General features: G+C 39.0%; 1 protein-coding gene across 1 annotated transcript in view; it reads right to left on the reverse strand.

Moving 5' to 3' along the window:
* Positions 1 to 1,912: 1,912 nt before the first annotated feature.
* The window catches only part of SLC15A1 (solute carrier family 15 member 1), a 48,387-nt gene continuing 32,563 nt past the window's right edge, over positions 1,913 to 17,736 (reverse strand). Inside the window, exons 14-23 of the mRNA XM_090257969.1 lie at positions 17,628 to 17,716; positions 16,442 to 16,523; positions 14,487 to 14,606; positions 13,016 to 13,162; positions 12,141 to 12,190; positions 5,967 to 6,074; positions 5,500 to 5,605; positions 4,823 to 4,966; positions 3,630 to 3,737; positions 1,913 to 2,670 (exon numbers count right to left, since the gene is read on the reverse strand). Coding sequence (XP_090114095.1) covers positions 2,485 to 2,670; positions 3,630 to 3,737; positions 4,823 to 4,966; positions 5,500 to 5,605; positions 5,967 to 6,074; positions 12,141 to 12,190; positions 13,016 to 13,162; positions 14,487 to 14,606; positions 16,442 to 16,523; positions 17,628 to 17,716 — 1,140 coding nt within the window. The 3' untranslated portion in view covers positions 1,913 to 2,484. The remainder of the gene's footprint in view (positions 2,671 to 3,629; positions 3,738 to 4,822; positions 4,967 to 5,499; positions 5,606 to 5,966; positions 6,075 to 12,140; positions 12,191 to 13,015; positions 13,163 to 14,486; positions 14,607 to 16,441; positions 16,524 to 17,627; positions 17,717 to 17,736) is intronic.

Below are 17,736 nucleotides of genomic sequence, written 5' to 3' on the forward strand. Positions count from 1 at the left end.
CTTGGAGACCCAGGAGGCCCAGGAGCTCTTTCCTGTTAAGCCTTTGGTAAGGTTGGAAGCGGAGGTCCCTAATAATTTGGGTTCCCTCTCACATCTTGCAATGGAGGCAAGTGGAAGGAGAAATGCCTTTTGTTTCTTTGGAGGCCTCTACGGGAGTTGGTAGTTTTGCAAGATTCTAAACAAAACAGTCTGCTCATTCTCTGTTGCGCTGTGCTATGATTTCCCTGACTCCTTTCTTCTCCAGCACCTCCATAGGCCACTCCTCCTCACACACACCTGTGCCTCCCAAGCCAACTGCTCCTCATGGTGAGACATTGGCCTCAGCATGGCAAGCTTCAGGGCTAATCACTGCGACCTTTAGGAGCTAATACTGGGATTCCTATTGTCAACGGGGATGTGCAAAACTCAGATCCATGGGGGAGGGGTTCTGGTGTCTTCAGGACATCACAAGGTTCTTAGAGGAGGCCCTGGATAACCCCCCCACTTTAAAAATTAATAGCTTTATTGAGATACAATTCACACACTGTACAGTTTACCCTGAGGCTATAAGAGGAGTTAGAACTAGAATATCATTTGTGGATTTAGGATTAGTTCTCTTTTGATTATTGACAAGAGAAGTAATGAAAACTAAGTGCTCATCACTGTAACTATTTGTTTCCCCATCAAAGGCAAAAGATAGAAACTAGAGGGTAGAGACAATCAGAGAGGCAAAATTAGCCATCCTTTATAGCTAGTCTGTCACACTAAAGTTTATTAATTAGGCCCATTCAAATTATTATTGAATGTTTTGTTCTCCCCCTCTTCCATCTCACTCATCATAGCCCAAAAGGTTTAAACCTTTATTTAACACATAGAGGCCTACTATGTCTGTGTTCATAGAGAATGAACACAGAACAGGGTACATACAAAAAGCTTTCAGTCCAGGGAAAGCCACATAGTTACAGTACACTGAGGGTGTGTGATGGCAGATACCTCAAAGGAGACACAACCTAAAACAAGGGAATGGAGACAGGGAAACTCTTGGAAGAAGTAGCCTGAATCCTGAAAATGAAGAAGACTGAGCCAGGTGGAGAGGGTAGGTGAGCAGTAGGTAGAGAATAAGTATCTCAGGACCCGATTTTTCTTTAGCCTTTGACTTGGAAGTAAGAACTTGATGCATTCCAGGAACTAGAAGAAACTCAATGTTAGATTGGAATGAACAGAGAGAAAGGAGATATATTCAGAGAAAAAAAAGAGCCTCATGGGCCCCAGTTAGAGAAAGAATACTTGATCCTAAGTGTGGAGAAGGTCTTCAGCAAGATGTGATCACCACATGTGTGTTTCTTGCTCTGGAGTTTGAGTCTCCTACTTCCCCCACCAGCTTCATTCTGTCTCCACAGTGCAATGACAAGTTTGTGCATGAAGCATGTTTGACATGGGCCCTTCCTTCTAATCCAGGAACCAGTTCCAGCATTCAAAGCTGTGCACAAGTTTGTCTAAGAATGGTTGCTTATTTTTACAAGAGTACCAACATAGATTTGTTTTGGCTCTGAAACCTGGCAATGGTTAAATGATAAGTATCTATAGAATGAATTAGGCATTAAGTGTTTCTAATATTTTGGAAGAATTTTCATTCAAGCAGAAAGTGTTAATGAGTATTGAGAAAACCATTTTGAGATGGTACATAAATATACACATAGAAAGATCCTAGTAATAAAAGAGAAATATATATATATGTAATCTCCCTCCCTGGGGAGTATATAACCAGGAAGACAAAGACGTCTATATTTCATGTTCCTTAAATTTATTATATGTGGGCATTTCTTTTGTACATGCTTTTGTCAACTTCTGATGACATTTCAATGTGTGCATCACTTTAATAATCAGAAAACATGTTAAGAATTTCTTACCCTACTGAAAGACACACAGAAACTTATTCTTAAGAATGGTAATTTATTCCATACCATTGAGACTCCAAAAATCATTACTGGCCTTTACCTGGGTGGTCTTTTGAGTTATACATAATTTAAAAAGAGGTAGGGACTGGGGAAAAACAAAGTAAAGGTATCTGTTAACACTAGCTTATTATACACCATCCTTAAACCTATGTATTTACATTCACATTGTCTCTGGCTTCATTTAGCATTGTTTTCATACAGTCATAGAATGCAAACAATATGAAACTTTTGGCACTCTTTCAAAAAATTTAGTCCATAATAACTTCATCTGTGTGATAGAAAAGGTGTTAAATGGAGGGCACAGTCTCAATGTGTAAAAGTGTGTGTTGTGCATACATGCATACCTTAAATAAGACGTTTAAAAAAAAGGACTTCTTCCAGAGTTTTAGGTTCACTGATGGCTGCTTCAAAAATGGTTTCCTTGGTTTGTTTCATAATTCTGAAGTTTTCCCCATCAGGGGCCATCCAATAGTGTCCTGCCACTTGGGGACAGAAGTCAGGGCATGTTCTGGGCCCAGTCCATCCTCCACTGGCTTCTTCCTGACATTCACATCTCTGTCTGTGAGATGGGATCCAAAGTGCTGTTTAGGTTTTCTGGCTTCTTTTTCTTTTCATCCTCATCGAACTGAGCTTCTATCTCTGCTGGATTGATGTAAGTATAGAATCGAGCCATGATGGCAAAGATTATGCAGACAACCAGAAGCAATGAAGCAAACAGAATGTACTCGGCCCACTTTGAAGGAATTGGAGTTGGAGCAAGAAAAAAAACAAAAACAGTATCAGTTATAGTGATGTATATAGTATGTGTATATTTTCTTGCTATGTCCAGATGGAAGGTGCTTTGAAATTAAATTGTTAGGGAAAATTGGTAGGCTTCTGCTATAGATATAGAATGGTCAGTATTGCCACAGATACAGAAGGGCCAGCTTTACATGAATGCTCAAGTATCAAGATAACATTTTTATAACAACACTGGAATGCAGAAACATAAGACTTTGGGAACATGGCAGAAAATTTCTGAAAAACTGAAGTCTTAAGGTACATAATGGCTCCTGAAAGGATGGAAACCAAGAGAACACCAGGTACTTGAAAAAAAAAAGAATATGCTGAACTGTTTGAAGTTAAGAGCCCCCTGTTATCCTTTGGCAGTACATTGAGGTCATGAGCACACTCTGATGGGACCTAGTAGGAGATGTAATGAAACTGATAGGGTGGGGTAAGGGATAACTCCCTTAGGGGGTAGATATGCTGATATGCTGAAGGAAAGAGTTTAAGTATCATAAAAAGCCCTTTATGTTAGCTGGAAAAATTACAATAACCTTTAGAATGGCTTTAACTTTAGGTATTATGACAGTTTCTGGACAACATGTCTGGTGTGGAGCCATTAACTTGCATTCACTGAAGCTAGGAAAGATCTTTTATTTGATAGTAAATAACATTAGGGTGCATGTATGTTAACCTAATCTGGTGATTTTGGTAGTCAATTTTCAACTGTATAATATCTGGTGGAAATAAGAAGAATGAGCACATGCTTGGCCATAAGACCATTTGGTAACGACCCTGTCTGACTGGTTTGGCAGTTTTATTCAGTTATTAGCTGAGATGACAATGTGTATGTAGATGGCTAGGGAGGGACATCATGATGACCACTGATAGATAAGACAAAGATACATCTTCTTTTCCACCTCATACCTGTTCACTGAACTGGCCTGCTCCTGCCACAATCAGCACAATGATGTTGCCAACAGCCACTGTTAGCAGCCATCCTGCTTGAAGCACTGACTTCATGTTGGAAGGAGCCTAAGGAAGCAAAGCAGAGAATCCTAATCCAGATCGCAACCTCAAAAGGAGAACACAACTCACCAGTTTATTTAATTAAACAGTCATGCTAAAAATGCACATTAAAACTCAGGTTGACTTGAATGTAAAAGGGATAATTGCTTGGATAGCACGATACTCTAAATCCTCAAGTTGTACAAACATACAAGAAGCCTTTGTTTTTCACTCTCCACATATTTGCAAAGTTGCCATCCTAGTTAAACAGACAACTCTAAGATGAACTGATTCTATTTCTGCAGTAGTTTGTAAGGAAAGACATTCAGCATGACACTTCTTCCCCCCACATGGAGGCTGCTCTCTGGCAGCTGTGAGCTTGCTCTTCTGTGAGCTTCCCTGCCATGTCACCAAACCTCTCTTCAGACTCTTGTTATCTCTGTTATATCATCTCCTTTATTAGACTGAGGTCACCACAGAAAGGGGTTATCCAGCTCATATTTACAACCTTTACTGAAAAACTCGAAACTACTAGATAGGGGGATACAATGACTATAACTGCTATAGCTTTGGTAAAATCATTCAGAAATTAAACTCTAATTCAGGTATTGGCAAAACCTGCCTCATTAGTATAACGTACATAAAGAAATAATTTTTAAATGTTTAAAAGCTAGGCCTTAATCGCTATGTTTACTAGGAGCTACCGAGAGACCTCAATTGAACCTTAAAGATAATGAGGGCATAGACCTGGAAATGAGCACTGTTATAAATTGTTGATACCATTTGGTTGTCTCAGAAAGCAGAGTCACCTGACTATCATGACCTTGTTAATATAGTTTTTCCTACTTTGGACTATAAACCTCTGTGTATGATTGTGGGGATACAGAAACATGTGATATATGCAATCATGAAGCTAAACAGTAATATTCTTAGTCAATATAAAGACAAGGCATGGTGATCTCAAAAACCTTGTTTGGTGGAATATACTATATGCTTTCTAGAACTATCTTACACTATAAATGTATGGCTAACCCAGATTTAAATGTGGGCCCAGCAGCATTTTGAAGGTAGGGGGTTTAGCAGAAGGGTGGTAAAAACAATGAACAAGAAACCTGAGAATATGAGAACTCCAATCCTGTGACAGAGAATACCACCTCACCACAGGTGAGGAGGAAATACTGTGGGATTTGCAGGGCCATGCTAACTGAGTTGGGTGAAATATCTTCAAATTTTTTCAGTGCAGGGCAGCCATCATCCTAAATCAATACAGCAAAAGTGAGAAAAAGAAATTAAAATCAGGATTGCTTCTAAAGTAAATATTGCTCAAACTGGCAAATTAAGTTTTGACTTCTAGGGCTATGTCATATGGTTTACCAAGTAAGAACATGTTTTCAGTGTAAATGCGCAACATTGTGTTTCATACTTGTGATGAGATAGCCATGGTGGGATTTGATAATATGTTCACTAGTGTTTTCCTCTTAAATAAGGGAATAGATTGGAAGTCAGTTTCATTTAAAACATTGCCATCTCTGTGAACTAAAAACATCAAATACTGGTCAATGTGAACTTTTAGTGAGAGTAAGTTAGTTTGTTTAGTTTTATTCTAATGGTGAACTTAAGTCAATGGTAAGTTAAAGACTTGTAGTGAACTTAATTAATTCTAAGCGCATTTAAAATACAGATCCTAATAATACTCTAGTAAAATCATGATTATGTCCTAAGTGTTTGTGAGGACTCAGGTGAAGAAAGTTTGAGAAGCACTTCTGATTTGATTGAACCAGTTACTAACCTTCTTGGTGATTACATAGGTATATGCACTACCGAAACTAAGGTTGGATTCAAAAGAATTGCTGCAGTTTTCTGGAATCCCTGTTGAGTTTAGTATGATGCTTTTTCTATAGAAAAAAATAATATAGATTAACATTCTTGGTATTAAAAGCTTCAATATTTTCAGAGGCATGGAAACATGGAACAGACTGACAGTGACTAGGGGTGGGGGTGGAAGGGAATAATGGCGATAAGAAGGGGAAGGGACTAGACAAAGAATGTGTATTAATGACCCATGGACATGGACAACAGCATGGGGACTGACTGTGGGAGAGGGTGGTGGGCTGGGTGGAAGAGAGCAAAGGGGGAAAAATCGAGACAACTGTGATAGAATAATGAAAAAAATTTTAAAAGCTTCAATATATTATTTAAAGAATAAGACTTGAAATCCAAGAACTTTGAAACAAAGTGTCCAGTATAGGTACTTACATGCCAGAAGGAAAAAACAGATATTTGCTGGCATTGTGACTGGTGACATCTTTATATACTTTCCCATCCATTGTGATACTAAAGCTCCCACCAAAAGCATTTACAAATCTGAAACAGAAAACAGAAATCTGTCTTGCGAATGGACTAAGGAATGGTTAGCTCTAAATCACAGTATATGCACCTGAAGTTGGGCTATGCTCCCTATCAGAAGAAATTGAAGATATTTACAGAAGATTCCTAGAGTGAAGGCAGAAAATAAGCAACCCCAGGCTTGCCCTTGCTCACCCACTCATGAAACCACACCTAAAATTTTAATACAGTTAAATACCAGGAAGTGTTCTAAGTACTTTGTAACTAGGAAGTATTTCAATGATGTTTGGAGTATTAGATGTGGACTGAAATCTCTTTCCCTTGAAGAAGGTAGCTATGCCATTGTGTTCCTTGCTTCAGAAGCTTAAGAGCTAAAGTGGTGGAGGACCAAAAGCAGAAGTTGCGGAGAACCTATGAATTAAACTCAGGTCCTGATATCCTGACTTGTAGTTTGATAGGTGATTAATATAGGAATCTGAACCTGATATGTGTCCCAAAGAGCCTAATAGGTAGAATTAACACTGCTTCAAACTGTCAAAGCTGCTTTTATCAGATTAAGATGAGCCACTCAAAGGAGAGACAGTGGGCAGAATATGAATTTAGGAAGTAGGCCCTTGGGCCTGGGGCCTGACTCTGTAACTTATAAGACTCTGCATAAATCTCACCATAAGACTTGTAGTACTATACCAGAGTACTATTATCTTCCTGACACATGTCTCAGCCTGATAAGATACAAAAAAAGAAAGAAAGAAAAAAAAACTGAAAAAATGCAACATCATACATATCAGATGTGCTTTCATTCATATGAAAACACACAAAAATATAGAAAATAGAGCATAAACAGAAAATACACTCTGAGTGCTTTGAAGTGTGAGGAGAGCAGAGATCCAAGATCTATTATACTCTAATAGTTGTAATCAGGCCCTGTCAGTCCTAGGGTCCCATTAAGGCTCAAGTTAGCTTAGGCCTCTTAGAAGTACCAGGATCTAAGGCTACAAAGTGATCATGGAATGAGGTAAGGAGAATGGGAACCAGCTGAGAAAATGACAAGTATGGGAACAGTTCCTTAAAGAATAACCAAGGTGCCAAGAGATTGCTTTCTTCTCATTTTTTTTAAAACGGCTTTGTGAAATAAATTTACATGCCATGAAATTCACCAATTTAAAGTGTACAATTCAGTGGCTTTAGTATGTCCTCAAGATTGTGCAACCACCACCACAATCTAATTTTCATCACTCCAAAAAGAAACTTGATACTCATTAGCAGTAACTCCCATGGCCCCTCCCTCAGTCCCCAGCAACCACTAATCTGCTCTCTGTCTGTATATATTTGCCTGTCATTTCATGTAAATGAAATCATATAGTATGGAATATTTCTGATTGGCTCCTTTCACTTAGCATAATATTTTTAAGGTGAATTCATATTATATAGCATATATCAGTATCTCATTCCTTTTTATGGTTGAATAATATTCCATTATATGGATAGACCCCAGTTTATCACTTGATGGTCATTTGAGTTGTTTCCACATTTTGGCTATTGTAAGTAGTGCTCCTACGGACATTCATCTAGAAGTTCTTGGGTAGACATATGTTTTCATTTCTCTTGGGCATATACATAGGAGTGAAATTTCTGGATCATATGGTAACTATGTTTAACACAAAAATTTCTTTTAGAGACTTCCGGCCAAGAAGGAGGCATAGACAGGCATGCTACGTCTCCCTCCAAAACTAAGAAGGAATACAACTACCTCAAAACTAGAAACAACCAGAAGTCCCAGATAATCAAAGTGCATGGAAATCCAGCAAACAAAGATATAAAGAAGAAATACTCATCCAGACAGGTAGGAGGGATGGAGCCTGGGTGGAGAGGATGCAGTGTGGTGGCGGCAGCAGGCAGGCCAGCAGGAAGAGCAGTCACACGTTTTAAAAAGTCAGGAGAGACACCTGGGGAGCATTCCCAGCTCCTTACCAGACCGTGCAGCTTACGGTCCCAGCACCAGGGAAAATAAAGCCTCAGTGCTTCTGACTGTGCAGATCAGTGGGGGTTGAGGTGGAGGCAGAAACTGCTGGTCTCAGCAGAGTCTGCTTGTTTAAAGGGCCCCCATGGTCCTAGAATTGTCAGCAGACCCACCCACTTGGGAACGATGGCCAGGGCAACATCTAGAGGCACATAGGGAAGGAACAAGCAGTCAACCAGTGCAGAAAGAGGAAATGAAAAGTGAGGAAAATGAGGAGAGGCTCAGAAACTTATCGGATAGCTATAAGTGGGCCAATAGCCGAATCATAGAGTTGCCAGAAGGTGAAAAAAGAACGAGAAATTGAAAGATTACGTGAAAAAATAATGAAGCAGAACTTTCCTAACTTGGGGAAGGAAATAGACTTACAGGTCCAAAAAAACTGTACCCAGGGAGAACCACACCAAGACAGATTATAATCAAAATGTCAAAAATTAAAGATAAAGAGAGAATCTTAAAAGCAGTGAGAGAGAGGAAAAGAATTATGTACAAAGGGGTCCCAATTAGATTATCAGCTGATTTCTTAAAGGAGACTTTGCAGGCAAGAAGAGACTGGCAAGAAATATTCAAAGTAATGAAAAGCAACTTCCGGCCAAGATGGAGGCTTAGACGGACACGCTCGGTCTCCCTCTACAACTAGAGAGGAATACAACTACTTCAAAACAAAAGATAACCAGAAATTCCAGAAAATATAACTATACAGAAGCCCAATGTATGAAGTTATAAACCAGCGGCGCCCTTTGGGCAGGTAGGAAGAGCAAAAGGGGGTGGTGCTGTTTGCGGTCGGACCAGGGACAGCGGCAGGGAGAACAATCCCAGCAGCAGGGAGAACAATCCCAGCGGCAGGGAGAACAATCCCGGCTGCAGTCGAACCCCCAGCAGCTTGCAACCCCAACTCTGGGAAGAGCAGCCACCACATCGCCTTGAGCGGTGAGGCCCAAGAGGGTGGGAGGATGGATCCCGGTCTCCTAGCGGAATAACTGTGTGAATCCATCTTGGACCCCCACCCCCACAGAAAGCGCCACAGTGCTGCGAAATAGGTTGCGGATAGGCGCCGGTAGCTGGGTTGTGACGACAAAGCACCACAGCATGGCGAGAAAGGTTGCTGGACCACCGCCGGTTGCTGGGCAGTGACGACAAAGGGCCACAGCGCAGCGAAAAAGGTTGCAGATTGCTGCCGGTCGCTGGGTCCTGACGAGTACACAGGCACTGCCCCCTATAGTCGGCCCAAGAAAACAAAACGCATCTGTCAAAATGAGACAGACGACTATAGAAATCCCGGTGGCGCAGCTCACCAGGCAACAGATGAAGAATCTGACAGATGAACAAATAAGAAACCTGTCAGAGGCTCAGTTCAGGGCCATTGTTATCAGGTGGCTTACAGAATTAACAAAAGATCTGGAAAAAGATGAGAAAGAATCGAAAAACACTCATAATGAAAGGAACAAAACCACATACGAGACAGATGGTGAGGAAAAAAAATCCAGAGTTCAAATCAACAAACCTGAACACAGAGAAGGAACAAACAGTCAACGAGTGCAGAGAGAGGAAATGGGAAGCAAGGATGAGAGGATCAGAAACCTCTGGGACAGCTATAAAAGGCCCAACATAAGAATCATTGGTTTGCCAGAAGGCGAAGAGGATGAACTAGAAATTGAAAAATTGAGTGAAAATATAATAAAGCAGAACTTCCCAAACTTGGGGAAGGAAATAGACTTACAGGTCCAGGAAGCACAGAGAGTTCCAAAAAAAACTGGACCCAGGGAGAACCACTCCAAGACACATTATAATCAAAATGTCAAAAGTTAAAGATAAAGAGAGAATCTTAAAAACAGCAAGAGAGAAGAAAAGAATCATGTACGAAGGGGTCCCAATTAGACTATCAGCTGACTTCTCAAGGGAGACCATGCAGGCAAGAAGGGACTGGCAAGAAATATTCAAAGTAATGAAAAGCAAAAACCTACAACCATGAATGCTCTATTCAGCGAAATTGTCATTCAGAACAGAAGGGCAGAGAAAGTGTTTCCAGGACAAAACAAAACTGAAAGAGTTCATTAGATCCAAACCACTGTTATATGAGATGTTAAAGGGATTGGTTTAGAAAAAGGAGGATCAAAACTATGAAATCTAAAATGAAAACTGCATCACAAGAAACAACGGAAGCTAGGGAATTGAAACAAAGGCAAACTAAACAGGCAACGAGAGTGGAAAAAGAACTATAGGTATGGGGAATATATCGGGGGGAGGTCAACAGGGAGGGGGAATGGGGAGAGGGAGGGAGATGATATAGGAATTGGGGATCATGGTAGGAGGGAATGGAATAGACAGAGAGAGGTTGAGAAGAACTATATGCACAACTAATGGACATGGTCTAAAAGGGGGGACAACTGGAGGGAGGGGGGCCACAGGGTGGAGGGGAGCAGAGGGAAGGGAAATTGGGACAAATGTAACATTATAATCAATAAAACACATTAAAAAAATAATGAAAAGCAAAAACCTACAACCAAGATTACTCTATCCAGCAAAGCTATTATTTAGAATGGAAGGGTAGACAATGTTCTTCCCAGACAAGGTAAAGCTAAAGGAGTTCATCATCACCAAGCCATTATGATATCAATTGTTGAAGGGCTTATTTAAGAAAAGAAGATAAAAAAACTATGAACATTAAAAGGACAACAAACTCATAACTATCAATGGAATCTAAAAAACAAAAACAAAAACAAACTGAGAAAATAACCAGAACAGGAACAGAATCATAGGTATAGGGATCATTTGGAGGGTTATCAGCTGGGAGGTGAAGGTGGAAAAGGAGGAAATGGTGCAGGGATTAAGAAGCATAATTGTTATGAACAAAATAGACAAAATATTATAAAATAATGTGAAGCCGAAGAACTTACATGCACGACTCAGTGACATGAACTAAAGAGGGGGAATTGCTGAAAGGAATGGGGGTAATGGGTGGAAGAGGGCAAAGGGAAAAAATTGGGACAACTATAACAGCATAATCAATAAAATATACTTTAAAAAAACATTAAGTGTGATGTGATGTATGTGTTAACTTAATATGGTAAATACTTCACAATGTATACATATATTAAATCATAATAATGTACAGTTTAAATACATACAATTTTGTCAGTTATAGCTCAATAAAACTGGAAAAAATAAACAAAAAGTAATGCTCTGATCTTGATAAGAACTGTACTAAAGTCACAGGTTAATTGGAGGAGAACCAACATCTTTATAATATGAAGCCTTCTAATAAATGTACAAGCATACCTGTCCATTTATTTAGCTCTTCACTGGTTTGTTTCATAAGCCTTTTGCAGCTTCAACTCTCAAATATGTTTTCTTATACTTATAACTAGTATTTCATCCTTTTTTGGAATTGTGCATGCTATTTAAACTTTCAGTTTCCAATCAGTCACTGCTGGCGTTTTGAAGTATATTTGTTTTGTGGTTGGCCTTGTATCACAGACTCTTTTTAAACTCACTTATTGATTCCATGAGCTTTTTTTGTAGAGTCCTTGGGATGTTCTATACAGATAATTATACTATCTGTGAGTATTAAGTTTAATTTTCTTCCTTTTCAATCTAGATACTTGTACTCCTTTTTCTTGTCATATTGTATTAGCCTCTGGAAGGATGTTGAATATGAGTAAAGAGAACAGATAATCTTACTTTGTTTCTGATCTTATGGGGAGAGCATTTTGAGTTTCACTATTAAGTATAATGGTATCTTGGGGATTTTATTTTTTAATGTCCTTTTTCTGAGTAAGGAAGTTCTCTTCAATTACTAGTTTGCTGAGAGTTTTTCTCATAAATGGATACCGAATTAGATCAAACGCCTTTCCTGCATCAGTTGATATGATTTTATGGATTTTCCTCTTTAGTTTATTAATATAATAAATTATATTGAGTATTTAAAAAAATATTGAACCAACTTTACCTTCTTGGGATGAATCCATACTCTCATTTTATATCCTTGTTACAGTTGGACTTTACTATGAGTACACATTACTTCCATAAGAAGCTGATATAACTTAATTTTTAAAGAAATACTATACCTGATTCCATTTTGTCCTTTTTCTGGCTTCTGGTCAAGGCCATCCTTGACCTAAAAAAGAAAACATTTTAAAACCTAATCCATTAGAATACATCTAGATAACCATTTCAGCCTCTGAGAAGGAGAATAATGGTGACATTTATCCTGGAAGTGAAGGGCATAATAATGACATTTGGAGGGCTCCATCCTTCAGCCCTGCTTTTCCTTGAAGTTAACATGAGCCTCTGCAGTTTTTCATGATTGCTTTCCAGTGGTTCCACAGAACCCTGCTCTCTGAGAATGTAGAACAAGCCATTCAACAGCTCTCTAATTATACACACAATCCAGAAGTCTTAATTTTATATTGCAGTTCTATAGAAGCTCACTTAAATTCACCTTACAGAATATCCACAACTCTTTCATTTAGTTCAATTACACCTTCATAGCAGCTTTATATACTGAGTGGCATATCTAGATGCCTATATTTGCCATGAAATATTTTATATGTATTTTTATTATTTTTACCTGATATGTTTCCTATATTTTTTACATAAACTGCTCCAATTTTCTGATTACTCGGGGAAAAATTTTAAAATTAATACAATTAAAGATATATTTTAAACTTCATCTCAAAAAGTCACTGAGAATGCACATATGTACTCTGTGTGAGTTGTATATATGTAAACACACATGCACACACACAATGCTCAAAAGTTCTTTAAAAATATTTAATATTAATCCTTCCCATCCACCAGTCAAACTTTTATTGGAAATCAAATGAAGAAGGAAGAAATGAGGGTTATCTACATAGAGGTAAAACAAAGTCACACCACTAAAAGACTATGTCTCCAATATCACATATAGTAAAGAGTCAGTTGTAGGTGTCCAGTTACTTACCACGTGGTAATGGTTGGGAGCCCACACTAGAAGGGTATGGCGATGGCCCTGCTCAAAGTTATGAGTTACTGGAGTGACTGGTGATCCAGTAGAAGAAATGTTTATACTTGTCAGTTTGTCCACGTCAAAAGTTCTAAATGTATTTGTCTGTAATGGGGAGAGGAGTCATAGTTAATGCCAGAGTCTTGTTCTGAACTGTGTCATTGGACACTGTTATGGCATATTATCTGACATTGCCAGTGCATGTTATTTGACATTGCCAGTGCATATTCATCCACATTGAAAAATGCCTTAGGGGAGCTGGCATTGATTTGTCTTAGCCCCCCACCCTTATATACTCTGCCATGAAGGGTTGAGTATTACCATAGGAATTATACTTTTCCTCCAGCATTTTACTTTTATTTTGTTTTATGAAGGGAAATCATGTCTATCATTGGGCAAAGAATAGCATCAGCCTTGGAGATAATCAGTACTGGGCTGCCCATTGGGAATCAAACTTTCTTTTTAATTCAATATTATTAGTTTGGCAAGATATAAGGGAGTGGTTCTTAATTGTGTCTAAACAGGAATGAGACAAGTTTAATCAAAATCTGTGGGAGTGGGGCCCAAATACAAGAATTTTCAAAGCTTTCCAGGAGATTCCAATATGGACTCAAGAATGAGAACCTTTAATCTAGACCAATGACTGTCCACATTAGCTTTTCCAACCTTGGCCCTATTGACATGTGGAGCCAGATCACTCTTTGTTTGGGTGGGGCGCTGTGTATCGGCATCCCTGGCTTCTACATAGGACATGCCAATAGCGCTCCCAGGAGTGACAACAAAAAATGTCTCCAGAGATTGTCAGATGTCCCTTAACTACAACATAATACCTAGTTTCTAGGACCTGATCTCAGAATAAGGGCATTAGGAGTCTAGTTTGTTTATCCCCATTGTGGGTCCAATGGGCATGTGACTTAGCTTGAGAACTAATTATTATTAGAAAAGTTACAATACAAAAGGGAAGAATTCCATCAAAAAGACACATCTTTGAAGTAGTTTGTGAGTGCTGAACTTCTTTTAACTAGATCTTTTAGGAGTTCATATTGCATAGAAGAAGTTCCATAAACTTCTTTCCCATTACATATTGCTCCTGGTGGAGGACCACTGACTGACACAGGTCTTGCTATTTAAATTGTGGGTCCATATACCACCAGCAGCAACAGCACCTAAAAACTTTTATAAAATGAAGGCTAAAGACCTACCAATCAAGAATCTGCATCTTAACAAGCTCCCCCAGTGATTCATATGCACATTAAAGTTTGATTTGCCCTGGTCCAGAGTGAAGCCAAAAGGATATCAAGATACTAAGATATTTCACTTCTAGACTTGTCTTGGAATTTATATAAGGACCAAAAAAATCAGCTTCTGCAAATTCTACTATAACTCAGATCAGATGATGAAAAAGAAAACTGCAGTTTCTTCTACTTACATGAGACATTTGGTCAACATACACCATCTCTTCAGGAAAATATATAGTCATCTTATCATTTCCTATATTTAATACTTTAATTTGGACTTCCTTTCCTTTGGGGAAAACTGGAAGAGTTTTCTGAGCAAAATAAAACATAATTGGAAGTGAGGTCCTCAGTTTATATGGAATATAAGTTAACTTTGGTGCTGGAGTCAACTTCCCCAGCCATGGAAAGCTGTACTGGCTGAGGCATCCCCTCCCACCAACCAAGCCTCCAATCTCTCAGTTCATGGTACCCAGAGAAAATGTTTGTGCAAAACGTGGAAGTAATCAGAAAGAGGCTATTCTTGCTCATATCTTGAACCTATTCATCTACCGCCAGGTCAAGGGATACTAAGTTATGAAGGCTAATATCTGAGGAGGGTCAGAGTAGCCATAGCTTAAATGAATGCTTAACTTGTTGTGGCATCCCCTCCCACCAACCAAGCCTCCAATCTCTCAGTTCATGGTACCCAGAGAAAATGTTTGTGCAAAACGTGGAAGTAATCAGAAAGAGGCCATTCTTGCTCATATCTTGAACCTATTCATCTACTGCCAGGTCAAGGGATGCTAAGTTATGAAGGCTAATATCTGAGGAGGGTCAGAGTAGCCATAGCTTAAATGAATGCTTAACTTGTTGTGGCACCTGAGATGTGCTCTCCCCAGATGCCTCCCATGTAACTTTGGAAGCCCAGACCTCAGCTCTGGACCTGTGCTCTAAACAGCCTCTCACAAATGCTTTATGCCCTCCTGTCTCAGGGTTTCTGCCTTTTCCTGACATTTCCTCTTTCAAATTCCAGCGTCACTAAAGCAATCTATTTTTATTTTAGCCCCACAATTAATTTTCCACAAGGCTAGCTATGTTCAAGAGAAAGTGACTACACCCGTGATCATAGCAGCATTATTCACAATAGCCAAGAGGTGAGACAACTCAAGTGTCAATCAACAGATGAAAGGATAAACAAAATGAGCTATATTCAGCTAAAGCTGAATATTACTCAGCTTTAAAAAGGAAGGGAATTCTGACACATGCTCCACATGGTTGAATCTTGACAACATTATGCTAAATGAAATAAGCCAGTCACAGACAAATATTATGATTTCACTTAATGCAGTACCTAGAATATTCAAATTCATAGAGACAGAAAGTAGAATGGTGGTTACCAGGGGTTGTGGGGCGGGGAGGAGGAATGTGTAGTTGTTGAAGCTATAAAGCATTCTGAAGATTAAGTGCACAATAATGTGAATATACTTAAGACCACTGAACTGTACACTTAGAAATGACTGAGATAGTAAATTTTGTTCTGTATATTTTATCACAATTAAAAATTAAAAACTAGAAATTAAAAGTAGAGAAGGAAGGAGAGAGTGAGGGAGAGAGAGTGAGACAGATCAGGTTTCTAGGACCTGATCTCAGACTAAGGGCATTAGGAGCCTAGTTTAGCCCCATTGTGGGCCCAATAGATGTGTGAATTAGCTTGGGTACTAACCATTATAAGGAAAGTTAGAATACAAAAGCCAAGCTATCCATCAAAAAGACAATTTATACAGTTTTGAAGTATTTTGTGAGTGCTGAACTTCTTTTACTAGATCTTTTAGGAGTTCATAAAAGAACAATTTCCATGAACTTCTCTCCCATTATAAAAACTGCAATGAAAGCTCCTTATATAACTGCTGTCTAGTTTTTCCCAGAATTAAGTGTACCCATTTAACCCTATTTCTGGCTGCATTCTTTGCAGAACTAAGAACCTACAGTCCACGCTGTTAGAAAGGGACTATTTTGTCCTTCGGTAAATTATTGTCCATAGCCCCACAACTTAGTTTATTAACAAAGATCCTGGCCTGCCCTAATCCTTTCAGTTCTGGAGAAAGAAGACTTCTGAACACCCCACCTGTGCCAAGAAAGGCCACTGGAGAATCAGAGGGCAACTCACATCAATTTCCACCTGCACAATTGCAGCTGCCACAAAAGCCATGGAAGCCAGGAACATTCCAACTGTTATCTTCTTCAAGGAGCTGATGGGACAAACAAGAGACTGATTCCCAATCAGCTTCATACAAACAAGCTAGTGATAAATCCCCCAAAGAAGCGCTCCTCTTCTGCCATCCCCCAAACAAACTAACTTCCCTCCCAAAGCACATGAGATTAAAAGTATCTGTTCATCTGTTATTCATGACCAAGACAAAGGATGCTAAATGTAATACAGCTTCCATTTGCATTTTTACATTTAATTTCTAGAAATTATGATACCAGTGATATTTTGGATTATAGTTAACATTTCTATCATCTAGATTATGGGGGAGGAGGAAATTTTTCTCTCCCCTTCTCTGTTCTTTCTGCTAGTTTAATAATTAAATTGATATGTATCTCATGTCAATTTAACAATAGATTAACAAGAGAAAGTAATCAAATTTAGTTGCATACATATGTATGGGAACCCCATATATATGAGAGGTTCAGAGACAGAAAGAGAAAATGAGATATACATGGCATCTTGAACCAAGGAATGAAGAAAGATGCCTTGGGGCTTCAGAGGGAAAGAGCACAGTTTGCAAGATAAGAAAAGAAGGTGTTCAGTAATTTAGATGTTTACCCTGCCATATAGATAAGTCATAAAAAGTTATTTCTGGTAATGAATCAAATTTAAATTCTTTAAGGGAGAGGTAAAATTTTTTGTGAGCCCATAGGGTCTGGATTTCTTTCAGCTCAAGACCCACAATTTAGATTATTCTAGATAGTGCAGGGAGGGGCAGAAGATTCTCCTGAGCCCACAGAGTCTAGATTGCCTTCAGCTCCAAATACTTTATGGGCCAAAGTGGCACATCCTGGGGAAGCCTTTTCTGGACAACCATATATATGTATATATATATGCCTTAATTAGAGGCTTTTACAGGCTGCTATAAGTAGCCCTTTTATTTTAAGGGGAAGCTTTCAGAAACATCAGCACACAGACATCTAATTCATATGTATTACTTTAAAAGCCCCATTTATAGTTGGTGTTGTGGGAGAGGATAAAGACTTTTTTCCACGGAGGCCTGGAAGCTGAGGGAGTGCAGCCTAGCTGCAAAATCCTAGGACTAATGGAGCCTCACCCCCGCCCCAACCTGACAGTCACCTACGTGAAGTTGAAACCACATTTTGCAATCAGAGGATACACCACAGCATCTACGATGGGGACCATGATGACAATCAAGATGGCGTTGACAGTCTGCAGGTGAAGTGGATATT

Source organism: Furipterus horrens, unplaced genomic scaffold (genome assembly GCF_987537825.1).
Source record: "Furipterus horrens unplaced genomic scaffold, mFurHor1.1.pri manual_scaffold_12, whole genome shotgun sequence".
NCBI classification, from domain to species: domain Eukaryota; kingdom Metazoa; phylum Chordata; class Mammalia; order Chiroptera; family Furipteridae; genus Furipterus; species Furipterus horrens.